At 43.8% G+C, this 22,016-nt stretch overlaps 1 protein-coding gene across 7 annotated transcripts in view; it reads right to left on the bottom strand.

The window, feature by feature from the left end:
- RHOT1 (ras homolog family member T1) overlaps positions 1-22,016 on the bottom strand; it is a 70,849-nt gene that overhangs the window by 34,363 nt on the left and 14,470 nt on the right. For 6 of the 7 annotated variants that reach the window (XM_056126934.1, XM_056126935.1, XM_056126936.1 and 3 more), the window contains exons 2-10: positions 15,187-15,245; positions 10,177-10,258; positions 8,601-8,644; positions 8,137-8,190; positions 7,933-7,985; positions 5,671-5,779; positions 5,261-5,362; positions 1,656-1,754; positions 808-916 (exon numbers count right to left, since the gene is read on the bottom strand). In XM_056126934.1, coding sequence (XP_055982909.1) covers positions 808-916; positions 1,656-1,754; positions 5,261-5,362; positions 5,671-5,779; positions 7,933-7,985; positions 8,137-8,190; positions 8,601-8,644; positions 10,177-10,258; positions 15,187-15,245 — 711 coding nt within the window. The remainder of the gene's footprint in view (positions 1-807; positions 917-1,655; positions 1,755-5,260; positions 5,363-5,670; positions 5,780-7,932; positions 7,986-8,136; positions 8,191-8,600; positions 8,645-10,176; positions 10,259-15,186; positions 15,246-22,016) is intronic. The other variant, XM_056126941.1, reaches the window with a different exon arrangement.

The raw sequence follows: 22,016 nt of genomic DNA, 5'->3' as shown, positions 1-22,016 counted from the left end.
GTATAACATACAAGGACAGAAGTTTCATTCAGGAATGGATCTATACTAATTGCAATTTGAAAATTCAAAAGGAAACAAAATTTACTAGTGTCTCAACAAAACAGTCAACACCTATATGCAAGGTCAGCAAGACTAGTGGGATGAAAGGGCTAAAGACATCCCAATGATTACACTGACATTCACAAAGTTATAAAAAACAAAAGAAGGGGCTGGAGTGATAATATAGCAGGTAGGGCATTAGCCTTGCACATGGTGGATTCCCAGCATCCCATATAGTGGTCCTCCGAGTAATTCCTGAGTGCAAAGCCAGGAGTAATTCCTATGCATCGCTGGGTGTGACCCCCCCCCAAAAAAAGCAAAAGAAGTCTTCTGCACTTCTATTAGAAAATCCTGGTTCTCAATATCATTTCTTATATCACTATGGCTCTATAATCTATTCCACAGGGAACGTTTTGAACTTGCTAAAACCTGATGGGTTGATAAAATATCTTCCCTAAAAATAATTTCTATTTAAAGGATGCTTATGAAGGGAAAGCCTTTAAAGATAAATTTGTTTAAGGAATCTCTTTTCCTCAGATGAACTTCTATGTACGATCAATTGACCAATTTCTAATTCATGCTGAAAGTAAGGATAATAATTCTCACCAAAGACCTGTTTCTTTCAGTTCTTAATTCTTCAAATTAGATTTCTGGCATATTTGTATACATTAACATTTCCCTGAAGTACAAATAATGAAACAAGGCCCGTTACCTCCTGCAAAATCTGAAAACGTAATGTTCAAAAGGGAGGAAGCCCCCTTTGCCCACCTTTCAGTGTCAACCCGCTGTCAGCCACGCCATCGCTTATATGTTTTCGAACTACATTCTTGACATCTTCCAGACCTTGAGGAGCTAATGGAGTGTTGAAACAAATTCTCTAACAAAAGAAAATAGATAGACAAACAAAACATATTTTAAAAGCAGCACTAAACCCACAAATAAAACATTTATCTAAAAAGCACTATTAGGGGTCAGAGCAATAATAGAATAGGTAGGGCGCCTGCCTTGTACAAGACCAATATGGGTTCAATCCCTGGCATCCTATATGGTATCCCAGAGCACTGCCAGGAGTGATAGATCTGAGTGCAGAGGCAGGAGTAACCCCTGAATATTGCCAGGAATGCAACCCCCCTCCAAAAAAAAAAAAAAAAACAAAGTAAAATTTAAAAAAATTTAAAAGCAGTTATTAAAGCATTAAAAAAAATTTTTTAAAGTTAGGATATTCTATTCTCCTACCGCTGTGTTAAAGTAAAACATGCTATACTTAGAAATAAACTTTTCCCACCTCCCCCACAATTTTTCTAAAACAGAGCTCTTTGTATAGCTATGGTAAACAAAATAAGAAAGGACAATAACTCAGAGTTCAGACTAAGCTTTCCTTAATATCTTAATAGACCCCAGTGTAGTAGACAAGAAATAACATCAAAGAATTCTCTCATTTCCTATGCATAAGTTTTATACCCTAAGTAAAGACTGAAAAGACTGATGTAAAAGATAGTTTGACATGAAAAAAGACACACATTTACCAACTTACTACCTAAATGAATACATTTGTACAGCTTTTCTCACACACAAAAAGGCCAAGACAGCAGAAGTCTGAAATAAAAGTCGGCTACCTGGAAAAAGTTGAGTTCAGCATCATTGAGAGTACCATCATTATCCTGATCCGATATTTTAAATATACGAGTAAGGGCTTTTATACAAGCTGGCTTCATCTACAGAACATTAAGAAAAACAATGGTTTTAATGAACACTTTCATAGCATTCAGAATAATTGTTTTCACGATCAGATACGCAACGCAAATACAATCAACGTTAAAAAAACAAGCCACAAGTTATTTCCTTGTATACGTAAGCCTTCGGGATGGTGGGAGATGGAAGTTGGGCCAAACCTCACAGTGATCAAGGGTGACCCTTGGAGATGCTTGGGGGACCATAAGTGGTGTGGTGCCAGGAATCAAATCAGGGTTGTAGCTGAAGCATCTGTATGCCAAGCAAAAGCCCTACCTCCTGAACTATTTCTCCGGCCTCTGTAAAAAAGGTTGATTTTTTTGATTTTGGCTTTTAGTTATCAAATTCAGATGGCAAATGAGTCACCTGAACTTTATTATTCCACAAGCACAACTAGTACAGATGGTGAGGTGAGCAGAGGACTCCGGACAACAGATGGTCATGACCACACTTTAGATTGGCCCTTGTTTTCATTTTGTATTATCACTATAGTTTAGGTAACCCGGTCATAATAGTGCTAAGGTTTATGGCCTGGATGTACAACCTTTCTGCACCTCACTACCCTTCTGTTACTCGAGTCTGTCTTCACCTCATCTCCGAAGACTTTAGATTGTAGCATAATTTTTTTTTCTGAATTCAACTCAAATATGTACAGAAAGCGTATCTAGTTTTCCAGAAGATTCTGCTACAGGCTTACCCCGAAAGCATGAACTTTTGTAATGCAAGGTATAGTATCTAAAAATTCAAGATTTTTTTTTTTTTTACCCCTGGCAGGTTCATTTAAGGAACAAATGACAGGTGGTGGCGGATGTTTTCATCTTACAGGATTAGAGACCAGAGGTGGGTGGGGAGTGATTACCAGATCAGCAGAACTAATAATAGGCCTAAGAAAAAAGAATTAACTGTAAACTAACAGAGGATTTGGTGTTCACCAGGCTGGAACTCAGAGCTAGAGACTGTTATCCAAATTCTCTTGATAAGATACAACCCCTGGCTGAATCAAAATGGAGCCGTGCTTTGAACAAATACTCTTAGTAACTACTGTGAGGCAAACGAGGACATACTGAATGAACAGCAAGTTGGAAAGCAGCAATTCAATTAAAGAATGGTAAGCCAGGATTAAGGAAGAACAAGAAAGGGTCACATAAAGAGACAACTCAGACTGATTATTCACACTCGGCACTACTAGTAAGGGTCATGCAGCAAATATACTGGGCTCTGAGGGCCAAGTGACAAAATGAGGGGTATCATGTAGATATTTATAGAGCAACTGAGAACCAAATTTCCAAAAAGTTTTAACTAATGAATTTAAAAACATAATTCTGTACGAATTTTCTACACAGGTCCACTAAGGAGAATATAATTTTTGGAAGGAGAATATAATTTTTGGAAGAAGAATATTTTGCTTAATAAGTATTTAATGGGGGCCGGAGTGATAGCACAGCAGGCAGGGCGTTTGTCTTGCACACGACCGACCAGGTTCAATCCCCAGCATCCCTGATGGTCCCCCAAGAACAGCCAGGAGTAATTTCAGAGTGCAGAGCCAAGAGGCTCGCTGAGGATCACTGGTTGTGACCCAAAAAAACAAAAATAAATAAAATAGGGGTTCAAAGTATTCTTAAAGAAGGTAAAATCAGGGTTCTTTATTGTGAAAATTACTGCAAATATTTATCTAAAATGAGATTTTACGTATTTTATATTTCATGCTTGAAAAAGTCATTTGGCATATATACATATATGTTATATATACACTGTCAATACTGATAAATCATATACATATGATTTTAATTGAGCACATTCAGTTCTTAGAAAATACTTAAAATCTCTTTTTGATATTTGGACTCAGTATATCATTGCACTGAAAATTATTAACTTCCAATTGAACTGTAGGTGGAAATTCCTGAACAGCAGTCAAATTCATTATAGAATACGGAACTGTGCTTTTCACCTGCAGTGAGGTATAAAAATCTGATACTAGAACTATAGTATGAGCTGAGAAAATCTACCTGCTTTGCCAACTAAAACTATGAAAATGCGCTTTTGGGTTACAGATAGTACAGCGAGTAGGTGCTTGCTTTGCAGGTGGCTGACTCAGATTTGATGCCTGGTACCATATAAAGTTCTCTGAGCACAGGTAGAAATGATCCCTGAGCACAGAGTCTAAAGTAAGCCCTAAGCACATTCAGATATATAGCCCCCTCATCATTTCCCCCCCCTCAAAAAAATCTAATTTTGGGCCAGGGATATGGCCCAGTGGCACAGTGTTTGCCTTGCATGTGTGAGGCCCTAGCTTTGATTCTAACAGTGCAAAGCAAACAAAAAAAATTATATAAAAATCTGCTTCTTTTCCTGTTTGGTTGTGTACTTGTAATAAAAAAGGTAGCTGGAGCGATATAGTACAGTGGGTACCCATGCAGGCTGCTGATCTGGATTCAATCCCTGAATTCCATATGGTCCCCCAATCACCACTAGGAGGAACTTCTGAGTGCAGGAGTAAGCCCTGAGCATTGCCAGGTATAGTCCCAAAACAAAAAAATTAGGGGCAGGAGATATAGCACAGCAGGTAGGGTGCTTGCCTTGCATGCAGAGGACCTGGGTTCGATCCCTGGCAAATGGTCCCCCAAGCACCATGAGGAGTGATCGATCTCTCAGCAGAGCCAGGAGTAATCACAGAGCATCACTGGTTATGGACCCAAAAAACAGAACAGAACAAAACAAAAAAAATCCCAAAACCAAAACCAGGGGCCAGGTAATATGGCAGTTTAAGGCCCTGCATATGGCCAACCCCGAGTTGATCCCTGCACCCCATGTGGTCCCCCCGAACACTGCCAGGAGTAAGGATTAATACCTAGGCATTGCCGGGTGTGTCCCAAAATTAAAAGAAAAACAAAATTAAAATATCCTATTACATGATAAACATGATATCTGAGATGCTGTCAATGAGTTTGAGTAACTGTATTAGGGGTCAGACCTAGAACAAAGGAGTTGTGCAGGTGCAAAGCACATGGGAGGCCTGGATCCACCTCCAGCACTGCCGGGGAGTGAACACCTGAGCACTGTCAGATGAGGTGCCCAAACAAAAAACAAAATACAAGTAAAACAAACATTCATGCAAGTCGCAGTGTACAGCAGTAAAAAAAGACAGGTGCCACAGGAGAGCACTTTGCCTCCGGAGCACAAAAGCAATCCTGTACAAACACAGAGGAAGAGACCTGGGAGCCAAGAGGCAGATCAATGACAGATGCAGGGTTTGCGTGCCGGAGGACCAGGTCTGATCCCCAGCACTGCCTGAGCCCTAACAGGATTAACCCTGGAGAACAGAGCCAGGAACAGACCGAGCACTGGGTGTCCATGGCCCAAACAACAGCAACAAAGAATTCTTCAGTGTTAGTAAATTCTCATACAAATGACCATCATACTAAAATTAGTGACACATCCCAGTCCCCACTGACATAGCCCCAAAGGGCGTGGGGTGAGGGTGAGTGCCTACCTCCTTCTCCTCCGGGCAGTACAGGGGCACTGTAGGATGAAGCACAGCTTTCTGTGCATAATAAAATAGCTCTGATATGTTCTTCAGGTTTTTTGCGGAGCACTGAAAAAAAAAAAAGTCAAAAGCTTTATACCATGATATATGAGAGTTAAAAATTATTCAAATAGCAACATACAGTATTAAAAACATCATTTGAAGAAACTAAAAAGTGCATTTTTCTTTGTGGCTCTCACAATACTTATGTTTCGAGAGCTTAGAGATCAACTCCAAGTTCTGTTCTACTTAGTTTACATGACTTCCCCAACGGAAGGACACATACGCAATCCCACACCTTCCCACCTATTCTAAACAGTCACTTACTGAGAGTTCAACAACATTAAGTACAGAGTCAGATGACAGAACAGGCGTACCTCCACACAGGTTTCTATCTCTGTGTACTGGTTCATAATGGGAAGGATGGTCTCCATACTACTATATTCCACCAGATCAGATTTGTTCCCAACCAATATCAAAGGCAGCCTGAAGTGAGTAGGGAACATTGAGTAACAAGGAAGGCAAAAGATGTTATTAGATTTACATTTAATGTAAATCACAGCCCATTCGAACTCACAAACTTTATTTAATCTTCCCGACCCAGACCCTCTATCTAGTCAGCACAAGCCTCCTAGAGAGCACATTCATGTTCAACAACAGTCACTGAGTATTGCTGTAAACCGATACTGTTCTAGGAATTAAGAACGTAACACTGATAAAGTCTCTGCCCATTCAGATATTAAGAATCAGGGGTCTGGGGCTGGAGCAATAACAGCAGATAGGGCATTTGCTTGCATGCGGGCGATCTGGATTAGATTCCCAGCATCCCTTATGGTCCCAAGCACTGCCAGGAGTCATTCCTGAGTGTAGAGCCAGGAGTAATCCCTGTACACTGCCGAATGTGAGCCCCCCCCCCCAAAAAAGAGTCCTGGGGCCAGATAGTACAACGGGTAGGGTGTTTGCCTTGCACATGACCAACTCAGGTTCAATCTCTGGCAGCCCATATGGACCCTAAGCCCAACTTATACTGATCCCTGAGCACAGAGCCAGGAGTTCCCAGAGCATAGCCAGATGTGCACCCTCCCTCCACCCTGCCCAGTATTGGGGCAAAAGAAAGAAAACATCAGGGGCTGGAGAGATAGTACAGAGGGGTAAGATGCTTGCCTTGCCATGGCCAAGCCCACCAGGAAGTGATCCCTGAGCACCATCTTGTGTGGCCCAAAAAAATCAAACAAAACACAAAAGCCCCAAAACATTAAAAATCGAAGTATAATAATCAAATTTAAAAGGTATTCCCAGGCCAGAGACATAGTATAAGGTTAAGATACATGCCTTGCATGCAGCTGAACCCAGTTTGAAGTCCTGGCACCACATGGTCCCGAGCATTCCTGGGTGCAGGCCGGGAAACCCCGAGCACCACTGCAGTGGCCCGGGCACTGCAGGCCAGAGCAGAACTACACTCTTGGGTGCTGGCATTAAACCAGACAACCCCAAAGGCAAAAACTCACCAGGAGGGCACCCACCCCCAAAGGGGGAAAATTTCCTACCACACACGTGCTATGAAGGAAATAAACAAGGTATGAGATATGGGAGGGGCTAATGAAATACTCAGTCAAGGGAAAATCTCTGACAATGGGGACCCTCTATGTGAAGAGTAAGGAAGAGTTAGATGGGAAAGAAGGAGGGAAAGAATGTACAAAAGTCCCAGGCAGAAAAAAAGTCTCCATAAATCCAAAGAATAGAAAAATGTCTGAGCTGCTAGAGAGTACTGAGCAGAGAGGGGGAGTTTGAAAATCAAGAGAGGAACACAGGTCAGACACGTAACAACTCAGAGCTGAGGTACAAAACATCTGCTCTAAGTGTAAAGTGGGAAGCCATTCCGAGTTATAACTTGGGGGAAGACACAATTTAGTGACCTTTGGGGATGGGAGGTTTGGAGCCACACCCAGCAATGCTTAGGACTTATGACTTGGAGGACCACACGGGGTGCCAAGATCAAACCCCAGCTGGACTCATGTAAAGCAAGCACCCTCTCCCTGTGCTAGCTACCCAACCCCTGATGACATGTTTTTGAGCCACTCTTGGTGGTACTTAGGGGACCCTGTGGTGCTGGAAATGGAACCCAGTAACTCCCAAAAGCAACGCAAGCGCTCCACCCCTTTGATCAATCTCCTTCACCTCTAAATAACATTTGAAAATACAGTCACTCGTTATCTTTTAGAGATACAGAAATATTTACAGTATGACATAAATTTCTCAAAGTTATTTGGGGGGCGGTGTCGCGCTGAGGACCAAACCCAGGTCAAGTGCCTTATCTGCTGTACTACCTCCCTGCCCTTCAAAATTACCTTAGTGGAAGTTTTAAGAAATCAAACTGGCTATGAGTTGACACTTCATGTTTGAAATTGTGAATCAATACAGTATCAAAGCTCTATTTTCGGCTTTGCTCCCCAACATATAAGCAGTCTTAAATCATTCCTCCCCCAAAAAGATGTGTATGTATAAACTAAGATGGACCTACCTTTAAAGCAAATGTGGCAAAATGTTCATTGGTGGATCTAAGTGAATGAAGGGTTTACAGATTTTCAATAAACATTTCCAAGTACTAAAGGTACAAAGTCTGGGAGAAAAAAGAATACCTGCTGTCTTTGTCTGTCCTTTCATTTATGAGAGGAATCCATCGACTTGTTACCTAAAATCATAGTTAATAAGAATTAAACTGTGATAAAGATCTTTAAAAATTACTATCCATGGACTCATAGAATTCTAAACTGAGGGTCAATCATTAAAGTGTGCCCATTGAAATGTTACTAAATATAATGAGAAAAGTTACAAATTCATACCTTATCAATCGAATGTTTGTTATTAACAGCATAAACTATGCAGATGACATTTGCCTGTAAGAAAAATGAGCTAATTAATATTTTTAAATAATAAGATGTAAACAGAAGCAGTTGTAACATATTTGGTCAGAGGAAAAATATATGAAGTTAGGAACCACACAATTGATCTTATTTGTGTGCGGATGGGGTGGGGAGGGGGAGGTGGTGCGGCCAGAATTCAAACCCAGGCCTCAGGCACGCAACATGCAAGGCCTGTGTTCTGTTCTGCTGCTGAGCCACATCCCCAGTCAAGCTCTTCTTTATCAGTGCTGGGCACTGAACCCAAGGTCTAACGCACGTAAGGCGAGCACTCAGTTATTGAGCCATACGCTGGAATGGTTACAGTAAGAGAACACAAAAAGGCAGAGTCTGACTCACCAATGTTTTTGCACCAAAACCAAAAAACGACTTTCTAAAAAACTCACCTGTGATATTTCTTGATGAAGCTGCTCATCACTTTGTTCTGCTTCTACAAATGACAAAGTCAAAAAAAAAGTTTATTCAAAATAGTTCATCAAAATGGCCAAGCAAAATTCCACGTGACGCCCCTGAAAATATCCCTAAAAACATCCCTCACTCCTCATGTCCTGTCCCCAGTACACTGCCACATCAGGAGACAGAGACCAGAGCACAGAGAAAGCAAGTGTGCGACAACAGGAAGGGAGCCAGCCCCACGCTGAGACATGTCTACATGAGAAGAACCAAGGCCTGGAGAGCAGACAGCATCTTGTAATAGATCTAAGTTGGCATCTATTCTAGAGTTTTAAAAGGGTCAGAGAAAAGGGACAAAACAAACTCCTTAGTTAGAAGATCGGGTGTTGAAAAGTCAGAAGCCTGGACAAAGAGGCTATACACACATGTAAGATCAGGTTCAGAATCTGGGTAAGCTTATGATCTAGAGCGGAGAAACAGAAACTTGGGCCCAGAAGCAGAACGAGAACATGATAAGGAGCCAAAAGTCCCTTTTCACACAGGCGATGGGATTGGTGTAGAAACATTTAATGCCTAAAAGAAAAAAAAATTCCTTTCCAGGGACCAGAGAGCTAGTACAGCGGGTAAGGGGCTTGCCTTGTATGCAGCGGATCTCAGTTTGCAGAAAACTGCATCCTATATAATTCCCTAAAACCTGCCAGGAGAGATCCCTGAAGTAAGCCGTGAGCACCACTGAGCTTATCTAAGATAAGCATCTCCAGACCTGCAGTGATTCCTGACCAATTGGGTCAGTGGTTTAATGCAGGGTACAAGGATGCAGTGCTGCTCAGGCCCTGAGATTATCTAGGCATCACTGGCAGTATTTGGGGTGGGGGTGGAAGCAGGGTGAGACAGGGGTGGGGTGGGATGTGGTGGCCCTCAGGCATATACATACACTCTAATGTTTGGGGAATCATCTGTAGTTCCAGGGAATGAGCCAGGGCTGGCTGAAATGGTCACATGCAAGGTAAGTGCCTCATCTTCAGTATTATATCTATGACCCAACTTGCATTTAGTATTCCTTCCTCCTTTTCATTATGGAACACAACTGAGTAAAGTAGGAACAGAGAACTCTCTAAGATGGATTTTTTTTTTTTTTTTGCTTTTTGGGTCACACCCAAGAATGCACAGGGGTTACTCCTGGCTCATGCACTCAGGAATTACTCCTGGCAGTGCTCGGGGGACCCTATGGGATGCTGGGAATCGAACCTGGGTCAGCCGCGTGCAAGGCAAACTCCCTACCTGCTGTGCTATCCCTCCAAGCCCCTAATATGGAAATTTTAGAGGAGTATTCAAAAGGAGTTGGCAGAAAAATATACAGCAGTTAAGAGGGGCACTGATGCAGAGTCAGGGATTCAATCTGGGATCTTAGGTGGAGTTGGAGACTGAACCTGAGTCACCTGCATGCAAACAAGCATTTACCTCCTGTCCTATCTCTCTGGACCCCTGAACACTTTTTAAAGCTCACTAAGTTCTTTTGTGGCAAATTAAATGAACCCTAAGCTGCCCAGAGAAGAGGACATTCGTTACCAGAGTAATCGACGATGTGAGTTGGAACTCTCTCAGGGGTGACATCAGCTGGAATGGTGATTTCTTCCGCTCGGGGAGGAACCTTTTGTCGCAAACAAAGAGAAAAGAAAAAAACTAAGTTAACATCTATCAAACTTAACAGGTCATAAAATTGATCTATGTGAGTCCTTTCACCCTTACCTATTCTTACTGGTATTATACCTCTAAAAGCTGATTTTTGTGCCTTCCCAGATATTTATTACAACTATATGATAAAACACCTTTAAAACTGTGCATTTTCATCTGCGTGGGCATAGGATATATTAAAGAAACTTCAATCATGACTCAACCTAAAACAAAATTTCATTTAGTGTTTCAAACAGAAGATTTTGAAAAATTGCTGTATTCCTTAGCAGGAGAGATGGAACAGCAGGTGCTTGTCCACAGCCGATCCAGTTTGATCCCTGGCAACTTACATGGTCCCCAAGGCCGGCCAGGAGTGATCCTTGAGTGCAGAGACAGGGGTAAACTTTTACCACCACTGAGTATAGTCCAACACCCAGAAAACAAAAGGAAATTTGCTCTTCCCACTCTATTTTGTTGAAGGCTTAAGGTACTCGACAAATGAGTTACTTCATTCTAAAGCAATCCTCAGGGCCGGAGCGATAGCACAGCGGGTAGGGTGTTTGCCTTGCACGCAGCCGACCCAGGTTCGATCCCCAGCATCCCAAATGGCCACCAGCACCACCAGGAGCAATTCCTGAGTGAAGAGCCAGGAGTAAGCCCTGTGTATCGCCGGGTGTGACCCAAAAAGCAAAAAAATAAATAAATAAAGCAATCCTCAAGTAAAACAATAAATTATCAAAACCCATTCCTTCTAAAAGCTGACTGGCCACATAAGCCTTGTGAATAAATGATTTCATTTTTCAGAAAGACTATGACTTTTCGGAGTGGAAAGAGGATATGGTGCTGGGGACTGAGCCTGGAGCCTTGTATGTGACCTCTGCCCCTTGGGTAGAGCACAACCCCAACCCTGTGGTGGTTGTCTGCTTGCTTGTTTCGATACATCCAAATGTGCTCAGGAACTATTCCCAGCTCTGTGCTGGGGGAGGGGAATCACGAGGGGGATAGGAGGTCAGTCACTCCCAGCAGTGCTCAGGGGCCAGACCACACAGTGCTCAGGCTCCCTGTGCCAGGCATGCCTTGCACGCACTCTCCAAGCCCTGTATGGTTTCTTAATTAACTGAATGCTCCTACCCACACCTGGGAAGACAATGCTAATAGAATTCTAAACCAAGACAACACAGGAATTGGACCCTGAGTAATTGTAAAAAATGTTACTGATTTCACAAATCACACTTCATTTTATATATTAAATACTTATTTAATCATTTAAGGAGGAGGAGCAAAACAATGAATAGTCATATGGCAATTGCAACTGCAGAGAACTATACCACACAACAGATCAATTTCCTGCTTGAATAATGAAATTATAAAGACCACTGTCTCTGTCTTCCCGTTGTTCATCAATTTGCTTGAGCGGGCCCAGTAACGTCTCCATTGGAGACTTTGTTGTTACTGTGTCTGGCATATCGAATACGTCACGGGGAGCTTGCCAGGCTCTGCCATGCAGGCGAGATACTCTCGGTAGCTTGCCAGGCTCTCCGAGAGGGGCCAAGGAATCGAACTTGGGTCGGCCATGTTGGCTGCGTGCAAGGCAAACACCCTACTGCTGTGCCATTGCTCCAGCCCTAAAAAATTATAAAGATATTCCTATCCAAACGAGAGTAAAGAAAAGTTACGCACAAAAAGTGGCACTAATAATCCCTACAAAGGAAAGGTATTATTTCATTGCATATGTACTGACCCATACCCCATAACAATAGTCAAATTTGAGAAGCTTTAACCAGCAGTCCCTCACACTGTAACTCCCCACATAAATATACCAGCAGTAAGTACAAAACCACCTTGATTCTGGAAGCACGCTACTGTGTTTCCATTTTTCTTATCTGGGATTCATAACAATCCTTTGATGCAGGCAAGGGCAAAATGAATTATCTTTATCATTTGTAAAGTGATGAAAGTAGAGAATACTATTGAAGGCTTTCAAGTGTGTGTGTGTGTGTGTGTGTGTGTAAAGAAGACTGGGGAGTGTCAGGGAAAAGGCAGGCGGGGACCCAGACTATTCTCACTTCATCTGGAGGAATACTCATCTGTTTAACTTCTGAGTAACATTCTATTTTTAAGAAAGAACTACCAGCTTAGCTCAGCACTTCTCAACCCCAGGCCAAATGGTCCCCTGTGGTCCCACAGGATCTTCTAAGTCACAGGTGAAAATCATATTAATATGAATGCCAAACCACAAGACTAGGGGGTCAACTGATAGGAAGAAATGTTCATAGGAAAGAAATAAGGTCAGAATGGGACCATGGTGAGAAAAATGTTGAAAAGACTGAATTAGGGGCCAGAGTGATAGTACTCCGGGAGGGCCCTTGCAGGTAGGATGCTTGACTAGCATGTAGATGACCAGGGTTTGATCCCCAGCATCCCATATGGTCCCTGAAGCCCACCAGGAGTGATCCCTGAGTACAGAGCCAAGAGTAACCCCTGAACACTGCCAGATGTGGTCCAAAAATCAAAGAAAGAAAGAAAGAAAGAAAGAAAGAAAGAAAGAAAGAAAGAAAGAAAGAATGGTGTCGCCAGCTGGTCAATCTGTACCTGTGAGGCAAGTGCATCAGCAGCCTCATGGCATCGTCAGGCTTTCAGATACCCCAAAATTGCTGCTGTGCCTTTGGCCAGACCCCAAAAACTTGGGCAAAGTTTACCAAGAAAGTAAACGGCCAAAAGTTAGGTATGTGGGAGACACACCCACAGACCACCTCCAGCTCAGCTATATTATCGGAGGCATGGCCTCTCTGGTTCCTGATCAAACTGCTTAACAGCCATGATCCCAGAGACTCAGAAACGAATCTCGGAACCCAAAGGCTTTTGGCAGAAATGCATCCTGTTCCTGCAGTAGGTTACTGGGGCTGGGCCACTGCAGGTGGGAATAGGTTTCGTGCCTTGGCCTGTTCCCCTTGGCGGCCTGGTGACCGTCATCCTCCAGAGGCCACTGGACAGTCAGGTTTGGGCCTGCAGTGACGAGACACACGGGGCCTCACCAGATGGGGATGAAACCAACCCTTTCCTCCCCATCCCAACAAGACCCCAAGTCATCGCCCACGAATGGCCTCTCTGGCTCCTGATCAAGCTGATTAATGGCCATGATCCCAGAGACTCAGAAACAAATCTCAAAACCCAGTGGCTTTTGGCAGAAATGCACCTGGACCGCATGCAAGGCCATGGCTCCAGAGGCAAAAGGACTTAATCCAGAGCCCAGCAGCTTGCGGCAGAAAAGTGAATGGACCATGTGTAAGGGTGTTAGGGTGTTGCTCCCTTCCGCCTTTTCTCCCCGCCACCCGCCCCCCCACAGCAAGGTGGCCGCAGCCTCAGAGCTTATAGGAAAGCCAGATATGAGCGGGCGGTGACTGGGCAACTGCAGTCTCTTGGGAAGGGGGGCGGCTCCGGCTCGTCCTTCACGCCCTACCGAGGTCCTGAGTTGCCCCCCATGAGCAGCTCTCTGGCACAGCCATAACACCAGATGCACAGAAACCAATCTTGCAATTATCTGGCTCTTTGTAGAAATCCAAAATTGCGTGGCTGCAATAGCAGCCACGCAACATTATATAATTCTCATAACCAGCTATTGAAAACAAAGTATTTCACAATGGCTTTTCAGCAATTCGGATTGTTGGGGGGGAAATTCTAAACAATAATGGTGCATCTTTTGTTGAAATAATGAATGTAATCAATGTAGAGAAGAGTTAAGTGGAAATCATCTGCCTCACAGGCATTGAGAGGGGTGGGGGGGCATATTGGGGTTCTTGGTGGGGAAAAATGAGTACTGGTGAAGGGAAAGGTGTCTGATCATTGTATGACTGAGACTTAAACCTGAAAGCTTAGTAACTTTTCCCACAGTGATTCAATAAACAAATATAAGACAATAAATAAATAAATAAATCTGGAAAAAAAAAAGTAAGGTGGAGTTCATGCCCAATTCAATCAGCTAATCAGTGGCTGAATAAATAGCAGTATTCCTACATTTAAAAAAAAAGAGAAAGAAAAGAAAGAAAGGAAAAAGAGAGAAAGAAAGACAGAAAGACAGAAAGAGAGAAAGAGAGAGAGAAGGAAGGAAGAGAGAAAGAAAGAGGGAAGGGAAGGAAGAAAGGAAGGAAGGAAGGAGGGAAGGAGGGAGGGAGGGAGGGAGGGAAGGAAGGAAGGAAGGAAGGAAGGAAGGAAGGAAGGAAGGAAGGAAGGAAGGAAGGAAAGGATGGATGGTAGCTAAGGTAGTCTCTAATACTCCTTTCAGCTCAGTGATGTAGCCAAGGTCTATGCAGCAAAGGAGTCAGGTGAAGCTAGCTCAGTTTTAAGTCACTGGAGCGATAACACAGCGGGTAATGTGTTTGCCTTGCAAGCGGCCAACATGGCCAACCCGATTTCGATTCCTCCGTCCCTCTCGGAGAGCACGGCAAGCTACCGAGAGTATCTCACCTGCACAGCAAAGCCTGGCAAGCTACCCATGACGTATTTGATATGCCAAACACAGTAACAATTGTCACAATGGAGACGTTACTGGGCCCGCTCGAGCAAATCGATGAACAACAGTTTGACACCATCAGTGACTCCTACATTAGCATACAGGAATGGCTTCTATAAACTAATGTGAGCCTCTTTAAAAGTTACAACTATCAAAACAGGGGAGAAAGCTCAATGGGCTGGAGCACATGTCTGGCACACAGAGGCCCCAAATTCAATACCTGGCAAAGCAAGCCCCCAAACACCACAGGACTGTCTGGAAATCCCCCTCACTGACCCCCACAAATTCAACTCTCAGAAAGAAACACTTGCAAACAGGGCAGCACTTCTGCATGTTAACCTGATTTTGATACTTTCTTTTTTTTTAAAATATAGGAAAGAAATAAAAATGATTACCTCTTCTGGGAATTCTTCACTGACCAGAGACATAATCAATGACGTCTTCCCAACTCTAGCTGTAGGGAGAACAAAAATCATTAACACTGTTTTGATTCTACAAAAGTTCAAATTCTGCAAGCACAGATCTGTTGTTAGCTGCAATCTGAGGCATCCAAACCATCAAGCTTCAGTATGATCATTAAAATACCTTTTATTCCTTAGAATAAGTTGCTCACATTTTTAATAGTAAAAAATTACAAAAAATAATATTGGATTACAAGGGGCCAGAGGGATAGTACAGCAGGTAAGGTACTTGCCTTACACGTGGCTGACCCAGGTTTAATTCCCAGCATCCCTTGTGGCCCCCTGAGCACTTCCAGGAGTGATTCGAGTTCAAACTCAGGAGTATCCCAGAGCATACTGCTTTAAGAGTATGCCCTCCACCCAAACTACTGAGAATACACACACACACACACACACACACACACACACACAGTCTCCTAGAGTTTTCCTACACATAGAATAACTGAGCACAGTGAATTTTCCTTAATTTTTTATCCTTTAATCATGGGTTGAAGCGAAAGCACAGCGGTTAAGGCGTTTGCCTTGAATGTGGCCAACCCAGTTTCGATTCCTCCACCCCTCCCGGAAAGCCTGGCAAGCTACCGAGAGTATCTTGCCCACACGGCAAAGCCTGGCAAGCTATCTGTAACGTATTCAATATGCCAAACACAGTAACAACAATTCTCACAATTTGTTGTAAAATGTTACTGGTGCCTGCTCGAGCAAATCGATGAACAACGGGAGGACAGTGCCTTTAATCATATTGATATCATATGGGTAACACTGGATATCAGCAGAGAGGGAAAGGGAAAGTTATTATTTAATGGTTACAAGCGCTTCTGTTGGGGGTGCTGAATAAGTTTTAGATCTGGAAAGTGATGTTGATTACACAGCAATGCATTTAATACCCCTGACCTGTATATTGACAAATGTAAGAAAAATGTTTTATCACCGTTAAAAAATAATGATTCGGGGGGGGGGGGGGCCTGGAGTGATAGCACAGCGGGTAGGGCATTTGCCTTGCACATGGCCAACCTGGGTTCGATTCCCAGCATCCCATATGGTCCCCCGAGCACCGCCAGGAGTGATTCCTGAGTGCATGAGCCAGGAGTAACCCCTGTGCATCACTGGGTGTGACCCAAAAAGAAAAATAAATAAATATTCAGGAGCTAGAGCAACAGCACAGCGGTCGGACGTTTGCCTTGCGCGGCTGGCTGGGCCAAGCCGGGTTCAATTCCTCCACCCCTCTGGCAAGCTACCGAGAATATCTCGCCTGCACGGCAAAGTCTGGCAAGCTATCCGTGACGTATTCAATATGCCAAACACAGTAACAACAAGTCTCACAATGGAGACGTTACTGGGCCCGCTCGAGCAAATCGATGAACAACGGGAGGACAGTTCTACAGTGCTATAGTTGTCTAAGGATTCTTTGTATGATGTGTCAGAATTTATTAACCTCAATTATTTTTACTGACCACAATTATTTATTAGCACTGTAGCACTGTCCACTGTAGCACTGTCCTCTCATTGTTTATCGATTTGCTTGTGTCGGCACCAGTAATGTCTCCATTGTGAGACTTGTTGTTGTTACTGTTTTTGGCATATCAAATACATCATGGGTAGCTTGCCAGGCTTTGCTATGAGGGCGGAATACTCTCGGTAGCTTGCCTGGCTCTCTGAGAGGGGCGAAGGAATCGAACCTGGGTCGGCTGTGTGCAAGGCAAACACCCTACCCGCTATGCTATCACTCTGGCCCAATTATTTATTAACTATAATTATAACAATAAAAATTGCTCAAGTTTTCCTTTTACAAACAATGCTGCAATGATTATCTGTCTGGGCTTTTTTTTTTTTTTGTCTCCTGTTTGGTGTTCAGGAGACCAAATAGTGCTGAGGATCAAACCCAGGGCTCCTGTAAGTAAAACATGTCCTTCAATTCTACATACAGCAGGTAACGTGCTTGAGCACAAAGTCAGGAGTAATCCCTGAGCATTTGCCAGGTGTCCCCGCATCCCAAACTGCTTTAAGGGTATGCCCCTCACCCAAACTACTAAGAGTACACACACACACACACACACACACACACACACACACACAGAGTATCTCTCTGGCCCCAACCTTGCAATATTTTCTAAAAATTTTTCCAAAAATAAAAAAAAGGGTGGGGGGCCTGGAGCAACAGCATAGAGGGTAGAGCATTTGCCTGTCATGCAGCCGACCTGGGTTCGATCCCCAGCATCCCATATGGTCTCCCGAGCATCGCCAGGAGTAATTCCTGAGTGCATGAGCCAGAAGTAATCCCCTCCCCCCACCCCGTGCATCGCCGGGTGTGACCCAAAAAGGAAAAAAAAAATTGGGAGGGGAGGGAAGCCAAACCTGCCTTGCAATATTTTAATAGATTAAAAAAAATATTTTCGAGGTGGGGCCAAGAGATAGCACCGTGGCTCCTGACCCAGGCTGATTCCCCGCACCACAAGCTTCCCCACAAATTGCTGGGTGCTGATCTGGAGGCCCCAGCACCCGTTGGGTGGCTGGAATACCCTCAGCACCACAGGCCCCGAGCAGCATCACAGCTTTGTTGCCAGGCACTGAACACCATGTCCCAGCTGACCAAAAACTGTTGATTTTAATCACTGGACGGTGATTTTATTTTGAAATTAAACTCTTACTGCCATCATTTTTTGATCATATCATACCTGTCAAAAAATACTGCTTATTAACTGAATCCTTTTGTGATTCTCAATGAAAAGAATCCATCTGCCTATTTATTAATCTCTACGTTAACTGCAAATTAGTTAATTAGTTTTCAAAAGTAAACTCTAAGCCTAAAAGCACAGGGGGCAGAAGTTATAGTACAGTGGGAAGGGAGCTTGCCTTGCACGCAGCCAACCCAGTTTCAATACCTGGCATCCCTTATGGTCCCTGAACCTGCCAGGACTGATCCCTGAGCACAGAGCCAGGAGTAAGCACCGAACATTGCTGGAGTAAGTGCTGAACATAGCTGGGTATAGCCCCCAAACCAAAACAAAAAACAAACAAACAAAAAATTAAAAAAAAAAAAAAACAGTCACAGGGACAGGAGTGATGGTTCAAAGCACTTCAGCAATCCACCTGTCCTGCTGGGAGAGAACCCCAGGAACCCAGCCAGGAGGAACCCCCACGCCCTGCCAAGTGTGGCACCGAAACAAAGCCCCCAAGAGTCACATTTCTTTTTTCTTTTCTCTATCCACTGTACTATGGCTCTGGCCCCTCTTTTTCCTTTCTTGAATGACTAGCAGAAAGGGTGAATGAAAACATAAATCAAGACCATTGGGACCAGCCAATGGAGAGGAACAACCCTCAGGGTGCACTGCACCCCTAAACCGGCCTGCAGGGCAGGAGAAGACTGGGGACCTTAAGAGCCTTTGAACTCTTCCTTTCTACAGATCTGTTCAACTGGCCAGTCTTAGAAGGCCTTTCGCAAGTGGCAGAAAATAAGATATTTCCTTGAGTTCCAATCATGTCTGGGAATACAAAGCCCATCAGAGAACTCAATGGGCTAGAGTACTAGAGTATACACTTTGCATGTAGAGGTTCAAGTAAAAAAAAATAATAATAAAAACGGGAAGAGGGTGCAACCCCTCCAAGCACCGTCACTTCAAGAGATGTGGAAATGCCATGGCCAGGGAAGTGCTCTCTGATGACAATCATGTGAGCGGGCCCACAAAACACCACTTGGGTGCCTTAATGAAGAGCGCGAGCATGTGCACACACCTCAGCCAAGTACGCATGCAGCTGGAACCACAGAGGGAGGGTCAAACAAACACCAATGTAAATGATGTCTGTGTCTACGGAGGATAGGCAGATGTGTCTGCATCTGTGTGGGACAAGTAAATGTCTACGTAAAATGAGCCGGTGACTGCGTAGGATAGGACGAATATCTATGTAAATGATGCCTCTGTGTGGGAAAAGTAAACATCTATAAAAATGTATGTCTGTGTAGGATAAATAAATTCTATGTAAATGTATGTCCGTGTCTATGTAAGATAAATATCTATATAAGTGTATGTCTGTGTAGGATAAATAAATATGTCTATGTAAATGATGTCTCTGTCTACACAGGATAATTAAATGTCTATGAGATATGTCTATGTAGGACAAATGTCTATGTAAATGCACATTTGTGCTTATGCAGGATAAATGTCTATGTAAATGTATGTCTGTGTAAGAAAAATAAATGTCCATGTAAATGTATGACTGTGTCTATGTAGGATAAAATCCATGTAAATGTATGACTGTCGATGTAGGATAAATGTCCATGTAAATGTATGACTGTGTCTATGTAGGTAAATAATCACACCCATGTAAATGTGTGTCTACACTTGTCTATATATTGTGTTGGGCTGAGAGCACATACCCTGCAGACTGGAGACCTGGGTTCCTTCCCTGGCACTGCAGAGTGCCCCGAGCACTGTCAGCAGTAGCTTCTGCACGCCAGTGAATGTTACCAAACCTCCCCCTTATTAAACAAGGAACTGAAGAGAAGCACTGGCCGTACAAATAGTATGTAAGTTTGTTAAAACAGTCGTGGATTCACTGGTGATGAATCTAACAGTTCTGACTCAATTTTTAAGCTTATTTTGAGAAAATTTCAGATTTACTGTTAAACTGCACAAACAGAACAAAGAACGCATGTCTATCCTCTAGCCAGATTTCTCACATTAACATTTTGCCACACTTACATTGTCATACCCCCTCTCTCTACACATACATGCAGTTTTTAAAACCATTTGAGGGGCTGGAAAGATAATGCACCAGGCAGGGCGCTTGTCTTGCAAGCAGCTTGCCCAGGTTCAATACCCAGCATCCCATTTGAACCCCCAAGTACCACCAGGAATATTTCCCAAGTAAAGAACCACAAGTTACCCTGAGCATTGCCTGGTGTGGCCCCCAAACAAACAAGACATCCTAACCATTTGAGGGTCCTAGAGAGCTAGCTCAATGGGCGAGAGTGCATGCAGGAGGCCTGAGTTCTGTCAATGGCTCCATATATATTCCCCTAAGCTCTGCCACGAGCCACCTGAGCATTGAGATGGGTGTGCCGTGCACCCTCTCAGCCCCCACCACCAGCCTAAAAAGAACATATCAGAGAGTAAGCTTCAGGCATAGCATTTGTCTTTGAGAAGCTGAGTATTTAACAAGATAGAGGAAAAAAACATGATGATTTTATATGACACATTAACTGTCAAGATACAAGAACAATGCTGGAGGGGGCCAGAGCAATAGTCCAGTGGGTAAAAAGTCTGCACGCGGCCAACCCGGGTTCGATCCCTGGCATCCCACATGATTCCCTGAGCCCACCAGGAGTAATTCCTGAGTGTAGAGACAGGAGTAAGTCCTGAGCATCGCCAAGTGTGACCAAAAAAATAAATAAAAAGAAAAGAGTACTTCTAGGGGCGAGAGATAATCCAACGGGTAAGGTGCTTGGCTTGCGTGTGACTGACCCACGTTCAATCCCAGGCAGTCTATATCCAAGCCCCACCAGGAGTGATCCCTAAGTGCAGAGCTAAGAGTAAAGCCCTGAGCTCCACCAGGTGTGGCCTCCAAAATCGAGAAACTGCCAGCATTACAGGCCTGAAGGGTGCAGTGTTGAGGCCAGTGCTCAGGCCTGCAAGGCAGAGGAGCTTGGACCCAGTGCTGCTGCGACCACCAACTCAGCACCCTGAGGTGCTCTGGGAGACCAGGCAGTGCTGGGGGTTGAAGATGACAGGCCCAGCCCTCTGAGCTATCTACCTCCCTCACCCCTGCTGTATCTTCTGGATCTCATTCAGTATGAAGAGGCTCCTCAATTCTCTTACACATTTTGGGCAGGAATACACAGAAGCAACAGCGTCCTTCTCAGCGTGTGAGAGCAAAAAGGAGAGGCTATCAGATTGTCCCATGAGCAGCCAAGTTAGTTGTCATCACCTGGAGGGGGTAGTGTCCACTAGGTGCCTTCACTGGATAGTTCATCGTTTCCCCATTTTAATGAATAAGTATGTATGTATCTTGTGAGAAGATACTTTGAGACTATGTGCAGATGGCTCAAGTATTTCCACAATATTTGACAATACTTGTCATCAAACCTCTGCCTAACACACTCAGCAGTCACTCACAATCTTGCCTAAAGCAAGTGTTACTGCAACAGCTGAGAGGGTTGTTTTCTTTTCCTTAAGTTCACCTTACTTTCCAATATACTATAAGAAAAAATTTTCTAGGATCAGAGCGAACCCAGGTTCCATTCCCAGCACCCCCTATGGTCCCCCGAGCCCTGCCAGGAGTAATGCCTGAGTGTAGACAGGAGTAACCATTGAGCATCGGTGGGTGTGGCTTCAAAACCAAAAAAAAAAAAAAGAAAAAACTTTCTCTTCAAATTCATATTAAAGTAAAAGTTCATGGATTCCACTATTGTTCCACAGTATCCCCAAGCACCACCAGACATGGTCCAAAAACCAAAAGAGGAAAAGAAATCATATATAGGTTACCCAGCCTACTTTTCTAAATATTAACCATCTCTCAAATTCCGGGCTGGAGCGATAGCATAGCGGGTAGGGCGTTCACCTTACAAGCGGCCAACATGGCCGACCCGAGTTCGATTCCTCCTCCCCTCTCGGAGAGCCCGGCAAGCTACCGAGAGTATTCGATATGCCAGACACAGTAACAACAAAGTCTCCAATGGAGACGTTACTGGGCCCGCTCGAGCAAATCGACGATCAACGGGAGGGCCTTTACCTTTACCTTTACCTCTCAAATTCTAACTCATCCCT

This window comes from Sorex fumeus, unplaced genomic scaffold, assembly GCF_029834395.1.
Source record: "Sorex fumeus unplaced genomic scaffold, SorFum_2.1 ptg000063l, whole genome shotgun sequence".
Classification (NCBI taxonomy): domain Eukaryota; kingdom Metazoa; phylum Chordata; class Mammalia; order Eulipotyphla; family Soricidae; genus Sorex; species Sorex fumeus.
This window is presented reverse-complemented; position numbering and strand designations above follow the sequence as displayed.